At 43.4% G+C, this 22,813-nt stretch overlaps 1 protein-coding gene across 1 annotated transcript in view; it reads left to right on the forward strand.

Moving 5' to 3' along the window:
* Positions 1 to 20,908, forward strand: part of LOC122787897 (basigin-like) — a 383,809-nt gene extending 362,901 nt beyond the window's left edge. The window contains exons 5-6 of the mRNA XM_044054821.1: positions 19,972 to 20,102; positions 20,888 to 20,908. Coding sequence (XP_043910756.1) covers positions 19,972 to 20,102; positions 20,888 to 20,908 — 152 coding nt within the window. The remainder of the gene's footprint in view (positions 1 to 19,971; positions 20,103 to 20,887) is intronic.
* The last annotated feature ends 1,905 nt before the right edge of the window (positions 20,909 to 22,813 follow it).

The raw sequence follows: 22,813 nt of genomic DNA on the forward strand, positions 1-22,813 counted from the left end.
GACAATGGATGCATCGGATTACGCCTGGGGAGCACACATGGCAGGAAAATGTATTCAGGGCGAGTGGCCTGCAGAACAACGGCATCTCCACATCAATCAAAAAGAGATGCTAGCTGTACAAAATGCAATTATAGCTTTCAAGGACCTGCTACATCCAGGACAACTACTACTGAAAACAGACAACACCACAGTTATGTGGTACATAAACAAGCAGGGGGGAACACACTCCTACCCCCTCTGCAGACAAACCATGACCTTGTGGAACACAGCTTTAAACAACCAAGTTCAACTGCAGGCACAATTCCTGCCAGAAGAGAAAAACACACTGGCAGACGACCTAAGCAGAAACATCATGGATCCTCACGAATGGAAATTAAGTCCAAATATTTTCAGAATGATAGCACAAAAATGGGGGAACCCAGACATAGATCTGTTTGCATCCCCAACGAACTGCCAATTACAGAAGTTCTGCAGAAGGAGCTACCATCCCCAAGCATGGAAAGTGGATGCCCTCTCATTCAGCTGGAAAAACCTACAAGTGTACGCTTTCCCTCCTTTACCTCTCCTTCCAAAGGTACTCCTAAAAGCCAGGCAGGAAGAGCCAAGGGTGATCCTGATTGCACCAGACTTGGCCACGCCAGCACAGGTATCCAATCTTAAAGAAATTGGCACAAGAACCACCCTGGATTTTGCCACAAATCCCACAGCTGTTAACTCAACACAACAATCAGATACTTCACAATCAGCTAAAGACCTTAAATCTAGCTGCATGGAAAATTCCTTAACCATGCAAGCATTGCCTCTCTCCAAAGCTGTTATGGATGTCATTCTGGACGCCAGAAGGCCTAGTACCAGGAAAGCCTACTCGGATAAATGGAAGACATTCTGTGCCTGGAACCAAGCACACAGCCTTGACCCTGTTGTCCCAAACATTCCTCAGATACTGCAATACTTGACTGAGATGCTGGACAAGGGCTTCTCCTCATCCATCAAGATTCATGCCTCTGCCATTTCTGCTCACTACAACACGGATCCACCAATTTTTTCACATCCTTTGCTCAAACAGTACCTCAGAGGGGCTAAAAACATGAGACCACCCCACAGAGCACCTATATCAACTTGGGACCTCAACTTTGTTTTGGAAAAATTAACTTTACCTCCTTTTGAGCCAGCTAACACAGCAGAATTAAAATACTTCTCTTGGAAGACTGCTCTGCTACTGGCAATAACTTCAGCAAGAAGGGTTTCAGAATTACAGGCACTAATGGCAGTGGATCCTTTCCTCATCTTCCACCAGGACAGGGTATCCTTAAGAACTAACCCTACGTTTATGCCAAAGGTGTAATATCAAGTGTGGCTCTAAACCAAACTATTCACTTGCCAACCTTTTATCCAAAACCACAGAATAAAGGGGAGAGATTACTACATTCCTTGGACATCTACAGACAGTTCCGCTTCTACTTAGACAAAACCAAAGCTTTCAGAAAATCTGAGCAATTATTGGTAGCATACGCTGCAGGAGCACAGGGAAAAGCCATTTCAAAGCAGACTATTTCAAAGTGGATAGCCCACTGTATACGTGTTTGCTATACACACCATGGGAAACCTGTACCTAGCAGCATTAGATCTCACTCCACCAGGGCAACAGCCACTTCAACTGCCTACCTCAGGGGAGTGCCTACCAAGGATATCTTAGAAGCAGCAACATGGAGTTCTGTACATACCTTCACCAAACATTACCATTTACCCTTATATTCCAAATCCAGAGCAGGCTTTGCCACTGCTGTACTGCAGGGCCTTATAGCCACCCCTAATGCCTTATAGATCCATCCACCCTACCTCAGCTTTGGTATTCCACCCAAGTGTAATGAGTGCAGCAGTTTCACATGATGAACATAGTACAGTTTTGTACCTACCATAAATGTAGATGTTAGAGTATAGACACTGCTGAAGTCCAGGTTACCCTCCCTCCTTCCCCTCTTACTTGCTGGTACGTACCTAAGCCTTTTACCCTTTACTACATACGGGGGGTATTTGCTGGAAACGGATACTTTTTTTTACTATTTTTCATATGTATGTTTTATTAGCAATTTGCATTGCCTACCTTTTTGGGGGTACCTGACATCTGGGGCAAGAAAAACTGAAGAAAATGGCATCGGCTTCATCTTTTATACTCCTGTCGCACTGACGTCGGGGAAGAGGCGACAGAAACCGACGCCGGACCAAGACTTTGGAACTCAGGCCGACTGCGGGACCGCCTGACAGCAGGATAACCCAAGTGTAATGACTGCAGCAGTGTCTACACTCTTAACATCTACATTTATGGTAGGTACAAAACTGTACTTTTTATACCCCTGGCGACCTGACGTCATGGAAGAGAAGACAGCAACCTACGCAGGACCCAAGACTTTGGAATTCAGGCCGACTGAGGCCAACCCGCCAGCAGATTACCCAAATGTAATGACTGCAACAGTGAATACGCTCTAACATCTACATTTATGTTAAGTGTACACAACTGTACTATACCCGCTACTTTAGATTCACAAGCCTCTACTGATACCCATTTGTAATCCGGTATGCCGCAAGATGCTTCTTCAACTGTGGCACTTGCGGATGTCTCTACTTTGGATGGGTCCGGAGCCGCTGTGCAGGCACCGGCTTCTGAGGGTGTATTCAGGCCTACCGACTTGCATTTCAAACTGATGCCATCTTCTTCAAGGCCTAAAACTCGACCCAAGCCCAGAAAACAGACGTCCAGACTGAATGGTCAGGCCCATATGCATAAAAAACAAATAAGAATGGCTGAAGACCTTATTACTTTAATTAGGCGAAGCCAGCCTTCACCCTCTAAGAGACCTAGAACTGATTTTTCTTATGATTCTTCTGATCAGGATTCTGAAATTTCTGTTTCTTCTGATTACCAGGATTTGACCGTATCTACGTATGAGGATTCTGCTGCAGAGGATTCCATTCCCTCTGCTTCCCCTCCAGAAGATTTTTCTTTTGGTGAAACCTTGCACACTCTTAGGGAGCATTTCCATTGGGAAAGCCAGGATTACTCTGAGTCCAAAACGAGGCTTAGGGAATTCTTACTCCTCCCTCAGCACAGGCATTTAGCTATCCCTCCTGTCCTGGACATTGTAGATGCCTTCTTGGAATCTAGCCTGGCCCCTGACACTTTCCCTCCAGCTCCCAGGAAGCCTGACAAGTATTAGAGTACCCGACTCTCACAAGTTCCTCTTCAAGAATCTTACTGCGGACCCAGAGACAGTTTCCCAAGGACCTAAAAGCATTAAGGCTACTACTGCCAAAAACCCTACCCCCACTGAGAGAGATTCCAGGGCCTTGGACAAATGGGATAAGAAGGTGTACACGTCTGCTTCTTTGACCATTAGGGCCTTAAACTGCCAGTTTCCATGTTAAAGTATCAGCAGCATATTATGGGACTACTTAAACAGAAAATGATGATTCCTGACTGTGCTGAAAATAAAGAATTACAGGATTTAGTGCATTCTGATGAACAAGTTGGTAAAATTCTTTGCAATGTGGTTTTGACTCTTTAGAAGCATCTTGCAGGGCTGCTGCACTGGGTCTGTACTTGGAAGGCATGCTTGGCTTAAGGAGCAAAATTTGCCAGATCATGTTAAAGCTAAATTAGTGGATGCTCCCTTAAACCAAGACCGCCTGTTTGGCAACAAAGCAGAAGTCGTTCTTAAAAAGATGGAGGAAACAGCTAGATATATGCCAACTCTGAAAGATTTTCCTGCAAGTACAGCTGCCTAGATTTAGCAGGCATTGGCCTTCAAAGAATTGGTCCTTTCCTGTCTCTTCCAGGCTTTCTCAGTCCAAACTCAGGAACAGCAGACCATCTAGACTACAGTCTCAAGGTACTCGCAGGCTTGAGCAGTGGGCGGGCTCCCACTTCCAAAGCTGGAAGTAGTAAGACACCCCCCTATGGAAAAATGTCACAATGACTTAACCTTAAACCTTCCAAGCCCTGTTCAACTGCCTGCTCCTTCCAAGCCCTGTTCAACTGCCTGCTCCCTTAGGGGGAAAGATCGCCCTGCATGCAAAAAATTGGGAACTCGTTATCAAGGACAAATGGGTTTTAAGTATAGTTTTCCAAGGTTACAGATTCCACTTCCACACCTTACCAACCACAAACGGTTGGCCAGACCTACCCCCAAATCAGTGGGCAGAGGCTCAACAGCAGGATGTTCTTCGTTCCACATTGCTGCAGTCCTAACTATTGGGTAGTCCGCTGTCCAGTCGGCCCGAATACCAAAGTATAAGTCTTTTGCCGCATGGTCCGATGCAGAAGCAATTTTGTGCAGGTTGGCGTTCTGAAATTTTCTGAAGTCGGAGTTTCAGACCGAATCAAAGTTGGTTTTCTTGCCTCAGTATTTAACCGGATGTCAGAAAAAGTGAATAACTGTATTTCTTGTGGGAAACAGATACCTCATAGGGATTACCATACCTTGTGTATACCTTGTTTAGGGCCTGAGCGTTGTTGGATGCCGCTCTTGTGCTAGATTTAACAAACGCACTATTAAGAGAAGGTTAGACTGTGCCAGGTTAGTGTTTGGGAAGCGTTGCAATTATAAAATGCCGGCGGATGTTCCGGCTGCCGCTTCGTCAAAAGCGCAAGGACAAAACAGCAAAGCCTAGGGTTGATGAACCTTTAGAAGGCTCAGTAGAGCCAGAGGTTTTGCCAGGAGTTTCTTTGGAGTCTCAGGCAGAGACTTTACTGTTACAGGATGTGCCTTCTCAGGAGGTAGGCCAGGCTGAAGGGGCTTCTCAGGTAACTGTTCTTCCCTCTCTTCCCAAGGTAGTTAGAGCCTCTCCTTCTGTTTCCAAAACTTCTTTGAGAGGTAGGCCAAGTTTAGCTTCAGTGGGGCTTCTCCTAGCACTTCAGGTTCTGTGCCTAAGAAACATATGCTTAAAATGGCAGAAGATTTGATTACTATGATTAGAGGTTCTATGCCCCTCCTGATAAGAGGCCTAGGGTGGAACCTGAGTTTGAGAGTTTTGAACAGTGTTCAGAGGCTTCTGAGTCTTCTGGAAGATTTGCAAGAGTATCCTCCTTATTCTGATTCTGATGTGGATGATTCCACTCCTACAGCTTCTCCTCCTGAGGATTTCTCATTTTCAGAGACTCTGCATTCCATGCGGGAACACTTTAAATGGGAAGGCCAGGATTACTCTGATTCCAGGAAAAGGCTTAGGAATTCTTGTTTTACCCCAGCATAGGCCCTTAGCTATACCTCCTGTGTTGAATGTGGTGGAAGATGTTTTTTGGAGGCTTCCCTGAATCCTGATTCTTTGCCTCCTGCTCCTGTTAAACCTGATAGGTACTATAGGGTGCCTGAAGCTCATAAGTATCTTTTAAGAGTCCTAGGGCAGACCAACTGTTTCTCAGGGACCTAAAGGTGTTAAGGCCTCTGTTGTTAAAAACCCTGTTCCCACTGATAAAGAGGCAAGGGCTTTGGATAGATGGGGAAAGAAAGTGTATACTTCTTCCACTTTAGCCATGAGGGCGTTGAATTGTCAATTTCACATGCTAAAATATCAGAATTATCTCCTTTCACAATTGAAATCTAAGGTGGATGCTTTGGCGGAAGGTATTGAGTGTAAAGAGTTGCTGGATTTAGTTCATGTGTCTGAACAAGTGGGTAAGCATTCTTTGCAATGTGGTTTTGATGCTGTACAGGCCTCCTCGAGGGTGGCTGCCACTAGTTCTGTTCTTCGCAGGCATGCCTGGTTGAGGGATCAGAATTTAGCTGAGCATGTTAAGACAAGGATTTTGGATGCTCCTTTACAGTCTGATGTGTTGTTTGGTTCACCTGTGGAAGCAGTTTTAAAGAAAATGGAGGACAAAGCTAAGTCTATGCAAACTGTTAAAGATTTTTGCAGGTACAGCCACCGAAATTTAGTAGAAATTGGCCTACTAAGGGATGGACATATCCTGCTTATGATTCCCAGTCTAGGGGTAGGTCTAGACGCAGGGGCAGAGCTCAAGGTTCTTTTAGGCCTAGAACAGGGAGTTCACCTGCTCAGACTTCGTGAGGGCAGGGGTCAGTCCTTTCGTAAACAGACCCAATGATGCCAGTAGATTCTCGCCTGGCAGCTCCTCTGAGAGGAAGACTGTCTCTTTTCAAAGAAAATTGGGATTTAATTACTCAAGACAGATGGGTGTTGGATATCATTCTTACAGGTTTTATTTCCATACATTGCCCCTTTCAAAGGCATGCCAGACGTTCCTCCTCCACAAAGAAAGAGGCTCACAAGCAAATTTCTCAGTTACTCCAAATAGGGGCCATTCAGCCAGTCCCTGTATCAGAAAGGGGCATAGGATTTTATTCTCGCCTGTTCCTAGTACCAAAGAAGAACACGTGGAGACCAATTTTGGATTTATCTCTCCTCAACACTTATCTGGACATTCCCAAGTTCAAGATGTTGACGTTACAACAGCTTTTACCTCTGCTGGGCAAAGATCACTGGATGGTAACTTTAGATCTCAAGGAAGCTTACCTTCATGTGCCTATAAGACTAAGTTGCAGGAAGTATCTGCTGAGCTGGAAATTCTCATTATCAGTTCTCTGCATTGCCCTTTGGCTTATCTACTGCCAGAGTATTCACAAAGGTTCTGGCTCCAGTGATAGCTTACTTCAGGCTACAAGGAATTCAAATCTATCCTTACTTGACTGCCTGATTCTGGCTCAAGAAAAGGAAAACCTTCTACAGCATCTGGAACATGTTATAGCAGTGCTAAGATGCCTAGGGTATTCTGTGAACGAAATAAAGTCCAGTCTAGTACCCTCTCAAGACATGTGCTTTCTGGGTGTGAGACTGAATACAGCAGCCCAGATGGCCTTTTAACCCCGGACAAACAACAGAGTCTATCACTTTACTTCCATCAACTATCTCATCAGTCCGTGCTGACTGCAAGGACAGTCCTTCAAGCATTAGGGTTCATGGCATCTTGTATTCTGGTGCTTCCCAATGCCAAACTGCATATGAGGAAGCTACAATGGTATCTCAAAAATGTATGGACACAGCACTGCCAGGATTTGGACACTGTCATTCAAATAATACCTTGCCTTCAAAAAGAATTTCTGTGGTGGGCTCAGGAATGTCACTTAAACAAGGGACTCTCTGTGACCCGGCCAGAGGCGAGTCAGATTTTAACGACAGATGCCTCGGACATTGCTTGGGGAGCTCATCTAAATGGAAAGTGGATACAAGACAAGTGGCCTGCCAGACTACAGCATCTACATATCAACATGAAGGAGATGTTAGCAGTCCAGTTTGCATTAATGGCTTTCAAGGAGTTACTTCTTCCAGGGCAGGTGTTGATTCTAACAGACAACACAACTGTCATGTGGTACATCAACAAACAAGGGGAACACATTCTTATCCTCTATGCAGGCAAGCAATGATTTTATGGGAGACTGCTCAGCTTGCAACTAACTCTTCAGGCAAGGTTTCTGCCGGGAGCACAGAACTCCTTAGCAGATGTGTTAAGCAGACAAATCATGGATCCCCACGAGTGGAAACTGGATCTTCATGTATTTCAGAAATTGACAGTGTCCTGGGGAACTCCAGACATAGATCTGTTCGCTTCTCCACTAAACCACCAGCTGCCACAGTTTTGCACAAAGGGGTTTCATCACACAGCTTGGAAAGTGGATGCTCTGTCTTTCAGTTGGAAAAATCTTCATGTGTATGCCTTTCCACCTCTACCTCTTCTTCCAAAGGTGCTCTTAAAGGTCAGACAAGACAAGCCAAGGATGATTTTAATAGCTCCAGATTGGCCTCGGCAGCACTGGTACCCATTACTGAGGAGTCTGGTAAGGAAGCCTCCATGGCCTTTACCCTTGATTCCACACCTATTGTCTCAGAGGGACAGTCATCTGCTCAATGTCAAGCTTCAATCTCTTCATCTAACAGCCTGGCATATTCTGTTTTGAAAGACAGCAGGTCTCAACTTCCTCAACAAGTTTTAAATGTGATTATGGAAGCTAGAAGACCTAGTACGAGGAAAGTGTACGCAGAAAAATGGAAGAGATTTTTATTTTGGAGTACAGCAAAGAATTTGGAGATTTCTGAGCCTAATTTGAGTGTGGCTCTTCAATATCTTACTGAGTTATTGGACAAAGGTTTGTCCTTCTCTTCCATTAAGATTCATGCTGCAGCAATTTCAGCTCACTATGATTGTGACCCACCATTGTTTTCGCATCCTTTGTTCAAGCAGTTTCTCAGAGGGCAAAGAATATAAGACCCCACGTAGAGCTCCTACTCCTGCTTGGGATCTCAATTTTGTGTTGGAAAAACTTACTCTACAACCTTTTGAGCCTGCAGCTACTGCTGAATTGAAATACTTGTCATGGAAGACTGCTTTTCTGTTGGCTATTACTTCTGCAAGAAGGGTGTCTGAGTTGCAGGCCCTTATGGCAGTAGAGCCCTTTTGATTTTCCATAAGGATAGGGTATCATTACGTACTAATCCTTCTTTTATGCCTAAGGTGGTTTCTAGTGTGGCTTTAAACCAAACTATTCATTTGCCTACTTTTTATGCAGACCCCCAAAATAAAGGGGAAAAGATTTTGCACACTTTAGATGTGCACAGTATTATTTGAGCAGGACTAAGGATTTTAGGCAGTCTCAGCAGTTGTTTGTTTCTTTTGCTTTGAGTTGGCAAGCCTGTGTCAAAACAAACTATTTCTAGGTGGATTGGGTTTTGCATTGCATTTTGTTATTCCCATCATGGCAAGGAGATTCCAGCTGGGATTAGGCCTCATTCCACTAGGGCTACTGCCACTTCAACAGCATTTCTAAGGGGTGGCAACTAAGGATATTTTGGAGGCAGCTACTTGGAGTTCAGTGCATACTTTCTCTAAGCATTATCACCTTCCTCTCTACTCTAAGTCCAGGGCTGGTTTTGCCACAGCTATTTTGCAAGGCATGTTGTCAGCTCCTGCTTCTTTATGATTTGCCAGCCTCCCTTACCTCTGCTTTGGGATTCTACCCAATAGTTAGGACTGCAGCAATGTGGAGCGAAGAACATAGTACAGTTTTGTACCTACCATAAATGTAGATGTTGAGGATCCACATTGCTGCACCTCCTTCCCCTCTGTGTTTAGGGGTGGTTGTGTAGGTGAGGTTTTATGCTGATATTTTTGTATATATTATTTTTGGTGCAGGTATATTGGGCCTTGTCTTTTTAGGGTCTTCTGACATCTGGGGCAAGAAAAGACTGAGGATATGGCGTCGGTCCTGCGCATTAGTACCCTGGCGTACTGACGTCAGTCTAATGCGCCCTGATACTTTGGTATTCGGGCCGACTGGACAGCGGACTACCCAATAGTTAGGACTGCAGCAATGTGGATCCTCGAACATCTACATTTATGGTAGGTTCAAAACTGTACTTTCTCTCTCTTCTAAGTATCAGGGCTATTCAGCCTGTCCCAGCAAAAGAAAGGGGACAAGGTTTTTACTCGAGACTTTTCCTGGTACCCAGAAAAGACGGCTTCTGGCGTCCTATCCTGGACCTGTCCATTCTAAACACCTTTTTGGTAATCTCAAAATTCAGAATACTAACACTTCAACAGCTGCTTCCTATGCTAGACAAAGATGCCCGTTTGGCAACCTTAGACTTAAAGGAAGCTTACCTGCACATTTCAATAAGGGAATCTTGCAGGAAATACCTACGCTTCAGAGCAGGCTCCATGCACTATCAGTTCTCTGCACTTCCCTTTGTCTTATCTACTGCGCCCAGGGTGTTCACAAAGTGTCTAGCTCCAGTCATTCCATTTTGCAGGCAAAGAAATACTCAAATATACCCATACCTGGACGATTGTCTAATTCAGGCAGAAAGCCAGAGCATGCTACTAAAACATCTGGCATTTGTAAAGAAACTTTGAACCTCATTGGGGTACACCATAAACAAAAAGAAATCTCATCTAGTACCCTGCCAACAAATTGTATTCCTGGGAGCAAGCTTGAACATAACTTCCCAGATGGCCAGAGAAACAAGTTTGACAGCCTACTTCAAACTACTGGCCACAAAGACCCAGCTATCTGCAAGGAAAATCCTGCAAGCCCTGGGGTTCATGGCCTCTTGCATTCTTCTAATTCCATATGCAAGATTGCATATGAGGAAACTACAATGGTATCTTAAAAAGCCTATGGTGTCAACATTTTCAGGACATGGAATCAGTGATTCCTATCATTCCTTCATAAAGACAGGGTTCCTTTGGCGGGCAGAGGCCTGTTACCACAATAAGGGGCTCCCATTCACTCTACCTCCTGCCGCCCAAACCCTAACAGATGCATCAGACTATGCATGGGGGCTCACTTGGCAGGGCAGTGCATTCAGGGCAAATGGAACCCGAGTTAGATGCATTTGCATATCAATCAAAAAGAAATGTTAGTTGTACAGAATTCCCTGACAGCCTTCAAGGACCACATTCTTCCAGGACAGTTACTGGTAAAGACAGACAACACCACTGTTAATGTGGTACATAAACAAGCAGGGGGAACCCACTCATACCCTCTCTGCAGGCTAGCCATAGCTCTGTGGAACACAGCCTTGAGCTACCAAGTGTACCTATAAGCTCAGTTCCTGCCAGGCAAGCTAAATTCACTGGCAGACGACCTAAGCAGAAATTGCATGGACCCACACGAGTGGAAATTGGAACCAATGATTTTCAGCCTTTTGAGAAAGAAATGGGGGAATCCAGAGATAGACCTGTTTGCCTCCCCTCAGAACTACCAATTGGACAAATTCTGCACAAGGACTTCCCACAGTCAAGCTTGGAAAGTGGATGCCCTGTCCTTCACCTGATAAAGCCTCTCAGTTTATGCCTTTCACCCTCAGCCTCTCCTCTCGAAAGTTCTGCTAAAGATCAAACAGGACAAACCATGGACAACACTGATTGCACCAGACTGGCCACGCCAACACTGGTGTGTACTCCCTCTTGTGCAGTATGTTACTGCTGGAACCATGGTACCTGCCTCAGACCCCTTCCCTGCTGTCCCAGCAGGAGGGCCAGATACTGCACCCTCGACTTCAAACCCTGAACCTTGCAGCCTGGCCAATTCCTTGAGCTCTCCAATAGCATCCTTCAGTAAGCAGGTGCTAGATGTCATTCTGGAGGCAAGGAGGCCTAGTACTAGAAAATCCTATGCTGGAAAGTGGAAAAGATACTGTTCTTGGAGCCAGACTCAGGGGATGGGCACAACGGTGCTCAGCTTACCCTATATTCTTCAGTACTGAAGAGATGCTCCACAAGAGCCATTCCTTCTCATCAATTAAAATTCATTCCTCTGCTATTTCAGCTCATTTTAATACTGAACCACCCCTCTTCTTTGACCCCCTGCTAAAGCAATTCCTCAGAGGGGCCAAAAATCTAAGACCACCCAGGAGAGCCCCTACTCCAGCCTGGGAACCTTAACTTTCTATTGGAAAAGCTCACTCTACCTCCTTTTGAGCCAGATGCAACTGCAGAGTTGAAATTCCTTTCTTGGAAAACAGCTTCCCTTCTAGCCATCACTTCAGCAAGAAGAGTGTTTGAATTACAGGCCCTCATGGCAGTGGAGCCATTCATCATCTTCCATGCAGACAGGGTGTCCCTCAGGACCAATCCTTCCTTTATGCCCAAGGTGGTGTCTAGTGTGGCCCTTAATCAGTCCATTGATTTGCCTACTTTTTTCCCAAATCCACAAAACAAAGAACGAATACGGCACTCTTTGGACGTGCACAGGCAACTTGGATTTTATTTGGACAGGACTAAGCCACTCAGAAAATCTGAACAGCTGCTAGTTGGCTTTGCTGTAGGGGTAGAGGGGAAGGCCATTTCAAAGCAAACCATTTCTAAGTGGATAGCCCATTGCATTCATTTCTGCTATAAGCACCATGGAAAACCTACCCCACAAGGGATAAGCTCTCATTCCTCCAGGGCTGCATCTACCTCTACAGCCTTTCTCAGAAGTGTCCCTACTAGGGACATCCTAGAAGCTGCTACCTGGTGCTCTGTACATACCTTCACCAAGCATTACCACATGCCTGTTTTTTCTAAATCCAGAGCTGGTTTTGCCACTGCAGATGTTCTTCGTGTTTCACTGTTGCAGTCATCACATTTGGGTTATCTGCTTGCAGTAGCCCTCAGTCGGCCTGATTATCAAAGTCTTGGTTGGGTGCTGCGTCGGTTGCTGTCTCTTCAGTGACATCCGGTAGTCAGGGGTATAAAGCATGCAGCAGACGCCATTACATCAGTCTTTCTTGCAGTGCGGTGTCCGAAGTAGAAGCAGTTCTCAAGTGCCAGTCGGCCGACTCCTGAAATTTTAGTTTTTGAGTTTCAGAACCGAAGTCTTCAACTAAAGCTAAGTTCCCCGTTGGGGAAACTTTTTCTTGCTCTAAACCAATGTCCGTAAAAGTCCGTAATTGTATTTCTTGTAGAAAGCAAATACCTCAAAGATTTCCATTCGTACTGTATTCCTTGCTTAGGCCCTGACCACGATGTACCTCACTCTCTGTTTTGTGCCTTATTTAAGCAACAAACTGTTCGTCCTCTATATTTACACTTCTAAATATTTTAGTACTTGGTTCAATTATCCAGATATGTCTTCGGTAAGCCACCCGACTACCAACATTCCGAAAAAACGCAAAAATAAAGACAGAGACAGACCGCCTGGGTCCAAAGCCGACTACGCTTCTCCTAAGCTAGTCGCTAGTTCGCCGGTACTCAGTGAGGTGCTTTTACAGCCCCAGATGCCCGCTACTTCAGATTTGCAGACCTCTACTGAGACCCATTCGGAGTCCGGTATGCCACGAGATGCTTCAACTGTGGAACCTGTGGATGTCTCTACCTTGGATGGGTCCGAAGCCTCTGTGCAGGCACCAGTTTCTGAGGGTGTATTCAGGACTACTGACTTGCATATTAAACTGACACCATCTTCTTCTTCAAGGCCTAAAACCCGAACCATGCCTAGAAAACCGACATCTAGACTGCATGGTCAGGCCCCTATGCCTAAAAAACAAATGATAAGAATGGCTGAAGACCTTATTACTTTAATCAGGGGAAGCCAACCTTCCCCCTCTGAGACCTAGGACTAAATTTTGCTTATGATACTTATGACCAGGATTCTGAAATTTCTGTTTCCTCTGATGACCAGGATTTACCCTCAACTACCTATGAGGATTCTGATGCAGAGGACTCTATTCCCTCTGTGTCCCCCCCCCCCCCCCAAGGATTTCTCTTTTGGTGAAACTTTGCATACTCTTACGGAGCAGTTTCGCTGTGAAAGCCAGGATTATTCTGATTCTAAAAAGAGGCTTATGGATTTCTTACTTCTGCCCCTGCACAGGCCTTTAGCTAGCTCTCCTGTACTAGACATTGTTGATGATGCCTTTTCAAAATCTAGCTTGGCCCCTGACTCTATCTCCTGCTCCCAGAAAACCTGATGGATATTACAGGGTTCCTGACAAGTTACTTTTAAAAATCCAACTGCAGATCCTGAGACCATTTCACAGGGACCCAAGGGCATTAAGACTACTACTGCCAAAAATCCTACCCCCTCTGATAGAGATTCCAGGGCGCTGAATAGATGGGGTAAGAAGGTATACACGTCTGCTAACTTGTCTATTAGGGCCTTAAACTGCCAGTTTCATATGCTAAAGTATCAGCAGCATATTATTGGATTTCTTAAACAGAAAATGATGTTGATTCCGGACTGTGCTGAAAATAAGGATTTACAGGATTTTAATGCATTTTGCTGAACAGTTTGGAAAACATACTTTGCAATGTGGTTTTGATTCACTAGAGGCATTTTGCATGGCTGCTGTCACTGGGTCTGTACTTAGAAGGCATGCTTGGCTTAAGGAGCAATCTTTGCCAGATCATGTTAAAGCTAAATTGCTGGATGTTCCCTTAAATCAGGGCCGCCTGTTTGGCAACAAAGCCAAAGAAGTTCTTAAAAAGATGGAGGAAAAAGCTAAATCTATGCAAACTGTTAAAGATTTCCTACAAGTACAGCCTCCAAGATTTAGTAGGCATTGGCCCTCTTAAGAATTGGTCCTTTCCTGCCTCTTCCAGGCCTTCTCAGTCCAAACCCAGAACCAGCAGAGCACCCAGGCTTCAGTCCCAGGGTATGCACATTACTAAGCAGTGGGGGGCTCCCACTTCCAAATCAGGGAGTAGTAAGACTCCCCCTATGGTAAGCTGTCTCAATGACTTAACTTTAAAATTTCCAAGCACTTCTCAATTGACTGCTCCTTTAGGGGGAAAGATTGCTCTGCAGGCAAAAAACTGGGAACTCATTACCCAGGACAAATGTGTTTTAAATATAGTTTCTCGTTAATTGGAACAACATGTGATCAACTATTTGTGTATTTAAACTAAACATTCAGGTGCTTTGATTGTCTGAAGAAGTTGCATTTGGCAACGTGTTTTATTTGTTGGAAATATATGCGTTAATAAAGAAGGTTCTACATCCTAGCGTATTCCATCATTTGGTCCTTGGATATCTATTGGCAAAAAATTAGTAGGGGTAAAAACATCAAAAGTTTGTTGGAACATGCCCCCATCCAGAATAAAACAGCACGTACACGTAAGGGTACGTATAAATGTGGTACTTGCTCACAATGCTCTTATATCATACAGGACGAACAAGTTACCATTACAGCTTTGAATAGAGTTATCAAAGCAAGAGAATATTACAACTGTAACAGTCAAAGGGTGGTATATCTGGCTATCTGCACATAATGCCCAGCATACTATGTGGGCAAAACAGAGCGCACTCTCAAGCGCAGGATATATGAACATATGTATGATGTGCAAAAAACTAACATCAACAATGCTTTGTACAAACATACATTGACATGTCCTACAGCCAGATATAGATTTTTTGTCCTGGAAAGCATAGACAAGGACCCTAGGGGGGGACCATGGCAGGCCAGGTTGGAACAAAGGGAGACCCATTGGCAGATCTCCCTGGATTCCAACAAGAAACCAGGCTTAAATGACTATATTTCCATCAAGCCTATACTTAAACTTAAGGCTAGTATAGTATAGACATATAAATTCTAACATTCAGAGGACTTTCTAATTGTTTTTTAGATTATTAAGAACATATTTGGTTTTATTTATGGTAGTATTTTTGTGACACATCAAATGTTTTTTAAAAACATATGGTTTTATTTTGTGGATATATATGTTTTTATTCAACCAGATAAAAATGTTTCATTGTTTAAGTACACAGTACTTTTAATGTATATTCCTTTAACTCGTTAATTGGAACAACATGTGATCAACTATTTGTGTATTTAAACTAAACATTCAGGTGCTTTGATTATCTGAAGAAGTTGCATTTGGTGTTTTATTTGTTGGAAATATATGCGTTAATAAAGAAGGTTCTACATCCTAGCGTATTCCATCATTTGGTCCTTGGATATCTATTGGCTTTATCTCTGAAGCTGTGTTTGGTTGTCTTTTAAATATAGTTTCCCAAGGATACAGATTTCACTTTCACATGTTATTGGCCAGATCTACTCCCAAATCAGTGGGCAGAGGCTCAAAAGCAAGTACTTTGTCTTAAGCATAAAGGCTTTTCAAACTGTACCAGAAGAGGAAAAGGGACAAGGTTTCTATTAAAGACTTTTCCTGGTACCCAGAAAAGACAACTCATGGCGTCCTATCCTGGACCTTTCTGTCCTAAAACACCTTTTTGGTGATTCCAAAATTCAAGATGCTAACTCCTCACCAGTTGCTTCCTATGCAAGGCAAGGATGTCTGGTTGGTAACACTGGATTTAAAGGAAGCCTACCTGCACATCCTAATCGGAGAATCTTGCAGATGATACCTACGCTTCAAAGCAGGCTACACGCATTGTCAGTTCTCTGCACTGCCGTTTGTGAATACCTTGGGCGCAGTAGATTATCCAAAGTGCCTAGCTCCAGTCATTGCATTTTGCAGGCAAAGAAATATTCAAATATACCCATATCTGGACGATTGTCTAATTCAGGCAGAAATCCAGGACTTATTTTTGAATCATCTGGCATTTGTACAAAAGGTGCTAACTTGTCTGGGGTACACCATAAACGAAAAGAAATCGCATCTTGTACCCCGTCAACAAATTATATTCCCGGGAGCAAGTTTGAACACAACTTCCCAGATGGCTTTCCTCACGCCAGATAAACTAATTCATTTGACAACTTACTTCATACTAATGGCAAAAAAACACTGCTTTCTGCAAAGCAAATACTGCAAGCCTTTGGGGTTCATGGTCTCCTGCATTCTACTAATTCCATGTGCAAGACTGCATATGAGGAAACTTCAATGGTATCTAAACAGCCTATGGTGTCAACATTCTCAGGATCTAGAAGCAATGATTCCTATCATACCCTTGCCTACAGTTAGAGTTCCTTTGGTGGGCAGAGGCCTGCCACCAAAACAAGGGACTACCATTCACTCTACCCCCTGTGGCCCAAACCCTAACAGATGCATCAGACTATGCATGGGGGGGCTCACCTGGCAGGGAAGTGCATTCTGGGAAAATGGAACCCAAGTCAGATGCACCTGCTTATCAATCAAAAAGAAATGTTAGCAGTACAGAATGCTCGGACAGCCTTCAAGGACCACATTCTTCCAGGACAATTAATGGTAAAGACGGACAACACCACTGTTACATAAACAAGCAGGGGGGTACCCATTCTTACCTCCTCTACAGACTAGCCATGGCTCTGTGGAACACAGCCTTGAGCTACCAAGTGCATCTACAGGCTCCATTCCTGTCAGGAAAGCTAAATACACTGGCGGACGAACTAAGCAGAAATTTCATGGACCCACATGAGTGGAAACTGGAACCAAAGGCTTTCAACATGTTGATAAACAAATGGGGGTGCCCAGGTACAGACCTGTTTGCCTCCCCCCCAGAACTACCAATTGCACAAATTCTGCACAAGGACTCCCCACAAGCAAGCTTGGAAAGTGGATGTTCTGTCCTTCAGCTGAAAAAATCTATCGGTTTATGCCTTTCCTCCTCTGCATCTACTCTCCAAAGTACTACTAAAGATCAAACAGGACAAACCAAGGACGATACTGATTGCACCAGATTGGCCACACCAACACTGGTACCCCCTCTTGCACAGTGTGTCACTGCTGGCTCCTTGGCACCTGCCTCAGACCCCTACCCTGCTGTCAAAGCAGGAGAGCCAGATTCTGCACCCTCAGCTTCAAACCCTGAACCTGGCAGCCTGGCTAATTACATAATCTCTCCATTACTATCCCTCAGTAAACAAGTGTTGCATGTTATTTTGGAGGCAAGGAAGCCTAGTACTTGAAAATCTCATGCTGAAAAATGGAAAAGATTCTGTTCTTGGAACCACTCTCAAGGGGTGGGTACAGCAGCACCCAGTTTACCTCAGATTCTTCACTACTTAACTGAGATGCTTCACAAGGGCCTTTATTTTTCCTCCATCAAAATTCATGCCTCAGCCATTTCAACTCATTACAACACAGAACCACCCCTCTTCTCTCATCCACTGCTCAAGCAGTTCCTCAGAGGGGCCAAAAACATAAGACCACCCAGGAGTGCCCCAACTCCAGCCTGGGACCTTAACTTTGTATCGGAAAAACTCACTTTTCCTCCTTTTGAGGCAGCTGCTAGTGCAGAGTTAAAATTCCTTTCCTGGAAAACAGCCTTCCTTTTAGCAATCACTTCAGCCAGAAGGGTATCTGAATTACAGACCCTTATGGCAGTGGAGCCTTTCATCATCTTTCATGCGGACAGGGTGTCCCTCAGGACCAGTCCCTCCTTCATGCCCAAGATAGCATCCAGTGTGGCTCTTAAGTAGTCCATTCATTTGCCAAACTTTTTTTCTAATCTACAGAACAAAGCGGAATGGATACTGCACTCAGATGTGCACAGACAACTTAGATTTTACTTGGACAGGAATAAACGTCAAAGGAAATCTGAAAAACTGCTGGTGGCATTTGCTGCAGGGGCAGAGGGGAAGGCTATTTCAAAGCAAACCATTTCCGTATGGATAGGCCATTGCATTAATTTCTGCTATAAGCACCATGGAAAACCTATTCCACAGGGGATTAGACCACATTCAACCAGGGCTGCATCTACCTGTACAAGCTTTCTCAGTGGTGTCCCTACCAGGGACATCCTTGAAGCTGTTACCTGGAGTTCTGTACATACTTTCACCAAGCATTACCATTTGCCAATTTTCTCTAAATCCAGAGCTGGCTTTGCCACTGCAGTGTTGCAGGGCCTTATAGCTGGTCCTAATGCTATCTAAATTCCTCCTCCCCTCCTTAGCTTTGGGAATCTACCCAAATGGGATGACTGCAACAGTGAAATACGAAGAACATAGTACAGTTGTGTACACTTACCATAAATGTAGATGTTAAAATATATTCACTATTGCAGTCCTGCTTACCCTCCTTCCAGCTCCCTGGCTTCTCTTGGCTATACTTTGCTTGTTTAGTGTATTTCAGCTTTCTGGTTTATTGGCTTTTTGTTGGAGGTGTAACCTAACATATAATTGCTTTCCATTATGGGTGCACCTGACATCTGAGGCAAGAAAAAATGATGTAATGGTGTCAGCTGCAAGATTTATACCCCTGACGTCATGGAAAAAGAGACTGCATCCGAAGCAGGAATCCAAGACTTTGATATTCAGGCCAGCTGAGGGCTACCTGCAGGTGGATAACCCAAATGTGTAATGACTGCAACAGTGAATAACACTCTAACATCTACATTTATGGTAAGTGTACACAATTGTACTTTTCTCTTACAGCAAAATGTAAGGTGCCTCTGTTGCAGCTCTGCCACTTCAAGCATCATGATTTCTTGTAAAGCGTGTAAATGTTTTTTCTAGCTTTTACAATAATTTTCAGATCTTGTCCATGTCTGTGTATTTATCCCCTCATTTATTCTTCCAGAAATGTCACTTTCAATTGTTTATAGTGAACCTTCACTGCCATTTATCTCCTCCCCTTACCAGTATTCCAAGATGATTACTGCTGGCTGCTTTTCCCAAGCCATGGGGAAAATATTCAGAGATGCTTAGCACTTTAGCAGTTAGTATCATGAGATTGTGTTTTATTTTCAAGTAGTTTAATGGAATGAGGTTACATTTGCATCCTTTAAATTTTTTTTAGCACTTGATTATAAAAACATGTATTCCAGATGCATAAGTAGTTGTCCGCATTCCTTGAACCCAAGTAAAAAAAAAAAAACTATATTTCTGAATCCACCCCACCCCCCATGAATTACCTACCACTGTTGTCATTTACACAAAATGCATTCCTGTTCTCTAAAAATGTAATTTTGTGATACTAGCGTAGAAAATAGAATCAGTATAGATATAACTATATAATGAATTTGAAGTGCATGTGCATATTTTATCCCTTTTTCGTATGAATGGGATAGTTAGGTAATCATATAAATTTGGACTTTGCATTGTGGTAGATGTCTCAACTGACCATGTTGAGTGAAGAAAAACTGAAGGCATTCTTATTTGAACTTTACCATTTTCTTTCACTATAAAGACAGAAGGATTCCATTTGAACAGTAAGATGTACTGAAGCATTAGTTGAATTACTTTTATCCAAATGCCTGCTTACTGGGGAGAGGACCATGTCAAGGAAGGCTTTGGGTTGCATTGCAGTATTGGCATAAGATCAAATTAGGTTAAAGATCTAGGTGATTAAAAAATATGGGCACTGATATGAAGCACTGACATACGCAAATGGTCTTAAAAGGTATTCAGTGGTGTATTTCATATTAAAGAGGGTGACAGTTTCAGAAATGGTACAGATGAAATAATCTAATGCATGTAATGGATTCATGGTCCTTGGCCTCAGACGCAATGGTCAATTTATATAGCAAATTAAAAAGCAAAATTTATTATGAGAGAAATTGTAGATTTATTTATTCATTGTTTCTTAATCTTTTAAAGCTGCTCCTCATGTGACTGCTTACAAAGCATCTGAGAATGGTAATGAGGGTGAGAAGGTGGTATTGATCTGCAAAAGTTCCAGTTATCCTAGTGTGATGTGGTCTTGGTACAAGTCAGGTGAAAATGTGGAGGTAAGTTATATGCACTTTAATTAGATTTTAAAATGGTAATATGCTTTATACACATCTAGTTTGAGTGCTTATACTATTTCATTAAAAAAATGTACGAGTGAAGTATTGTCCTTTTTTGAATAGAGAGGCCTAATAAGAAAAACTTCACTTATCTTTAAAATGTGGTTTATTTACATTTGTACAATAAATGGTTCTTAGCATACAAAAGTGAGATCGCTGATAGGAGACACTGTTAGCATGCCCACTGTAAATCAAACATAGAAAGAATTCCAGACACTTTAGTTTTAAGTGTTTAGACTTTCTATTGGGATGTGCTCAGTAAGGCCATATTTAAGATATTTTACATGGGACAGAGTTAAGTTTGAGAAATCAGGATGTTCTGCAAAACTCCAGACGGTTGAAGGGTATACTTGCTTGTACTAGGAACATTAATATTTCCATTAAACTTGCATTTCAACTAAACTTGCATTTCAACTGTCCAGAGTTTAGCAAAACATCCCTCATATTCCACATATTTTCACCCTGTTGATTGAAAAATTTAAATTGTCTGCTAAATCACTTAATCTGTTTTCCAGTAATGTCAGACATTAGCATTTTATATTTTCCACTGTTCACACAGATATAAAGAGAGAGACTGCTTAAGTAGGACAAACTCAGTTCTGAAGTAGTTAAAATCGGACAAACCTGGTTTTGAAGAAGTCCAAGTTGGACAGAAGTGTTAACTGGCAAAGTGTGTGTATTGAGAGTTTTACCATTCTGTATTTTTGATTCTCTGATTTTTCCAGGGGGCGATTTGTGTTGCTTAAGGAAATGCTATCTTCTGTCCCCTCCCTTGCACTATACCATATGCATATGCAGTGCAACATAAGAAAACTGAAGTGTTACACAGTGATGATGATAATCATTCCCAATACTGCAGTAGCCTTTATGTGGATTGTGTCTTGCCCAAGACGCAACCAGCCAGCTTCTAAAAGTTCTGACACTTTCCCACAGTTTACTCTGACTGCTGATTGGACAGCCCTCAGAATGGAAAATCAGTAGTTAGTGGAAAATTTTCAGTATTTTCTTGCCGTCTCATGAAGAAGCAGTTCAGAGGCTTCATAAGAGCAGCAGCCAGCACCTTTATGGCAGATAGGTCATATTCAGGAAACCCCTTCAACAGAGAATTTAATTTGTGTGTATGTATAGTGGAGCAAATAAAAGAAGCCTTTTTTGCTTTAGTGGTTCTGACCCAATATTGAAGAAATACAGTGCTGCTTAAAGTGCTCCCTCAGTGACTGCTAATTTATTTTTTGTAGCCTCTACTAATTTGGAGACTTCATTTATGAAGAAATGTATGGCTTTTATCAACGTTTCAGCATTCAGAAAAACTTTTGTGTGGGAAAGTTTATTTAGGCAGGGAATATTGCATGTGATGTAGTGCTGCTTTTCACACTAATAAATTTACCATGCATTTTTTCTGTCAGGCTAAATTTATTCTAAAGAGGTTTCTGACAGGAAATTTAGTGTACTTCTGTCTGTATGTGTGTGTGTGTGTCTGTGTGTGGTGTCTGTGTGTGGTGTCTGTGTGTGGTGTCTGTGTGCTGTGTCTGTGTGCGGTGTCTGTGTGCGGTGTCTGTGTGCGGTGTCTGTGTGTGGTGTCTGTGTGCCTGTGTGTCTGTGTGCCTGTGTGTCTGTGTGCCTGTGTGTCTGTGTGCCTGTGTGTCTGTGTGCCTGTGTGCCTGTGTGTCTGTGTGCCTGTGTGTCTGTGTGCCTGTGTGTCTGTGTGCCTGTGTGTCTGTGTGCCTGTGTGTCTGTGTGTCTGTGTGTCTGTGTGCGTGCCTGTGTGTCTGTGTGCGTGCCTGTGTGTCTGTGTGTGTGTGTGTGTGCTATTTATGCAAGCCCTTTGGCAACTTACCTTCTGACGTGCTCAGTCCGTTTCTGACAGCATCAGAAGCATCCTTTTAAGTCGCTGCATGGATAACTTACCCTGCCCCTACTAGTCCAGCTTCTGTAGTTCCTAGAAAGCTAAGACTTGCCAAAGAACCCTTGCTGATTCCGCAGGCTCAGTCTTTGCCTTAGCCAATGGTACATGACTCTAGTGGCCAGCAGTCATTCTTCAGATGACTTCTTTATCTCTGACTTCCTCTGGTGTAGTCCTTTCAGCCATATCTTTTCAGCCATATCCTCTTTGACTGTTCCTGGCCACTCTGGGCCCAGAGGAACACCTTTAGGGCTGAGCAATTCGCTGTGGGGCTAGCTGAGATAAGGGACCAATTTGACTGGATAGACGCCCCTCCATTGAGTCAGCTTCTTCCACAGGTACTCCTGTAAAGGAAAAACAAAACTGTAAAGCATTGTTCATAGTTAAGTACTAGGTTAGCTGTCCTTGTGGGCCATTTTAAGCCTTTGCAGTTTCCCTTTTGGTACCTGAGTTAACTTTTCCTGTTAAATGTTGGTTGGTCTTACCCATCCCATAGTATATGATTATTTATTATTTCTAGTGAAAATAACTGGGATCATACCATAGATAATTTGAAGGGGATCCATGTGTGGGATAAAGCATTTAGGAGCAGTCTTTGTCCATGTCAAGTTTGTTGTACAAGGTGAAGTCCTTTGGTAGATTTTCTATTGCCCGTCTATAGATCCAAATTGTGCTTGCATAGGGGCAGGGCTTTGTTTCACATGGATGGGGAGTCTGTTCCAGATCAGTGGCATCTTCTGTGAGATGT

The sequence above is a fragment of the Protopterus annectens genome, chromosome 13.part0, assembly GCF_019279795.1.
Source record: "Protopterus annectens isolate FY-2018-M chromosome 13.part0, PAN1.0, whole genome shotgun sequence".
Classification (NCBI taxonomy): Eukaryota; Metazoa; Chordata; order Ceratodontiformes; family Protopteridae; genus Protopterus; species Protopterus annectens.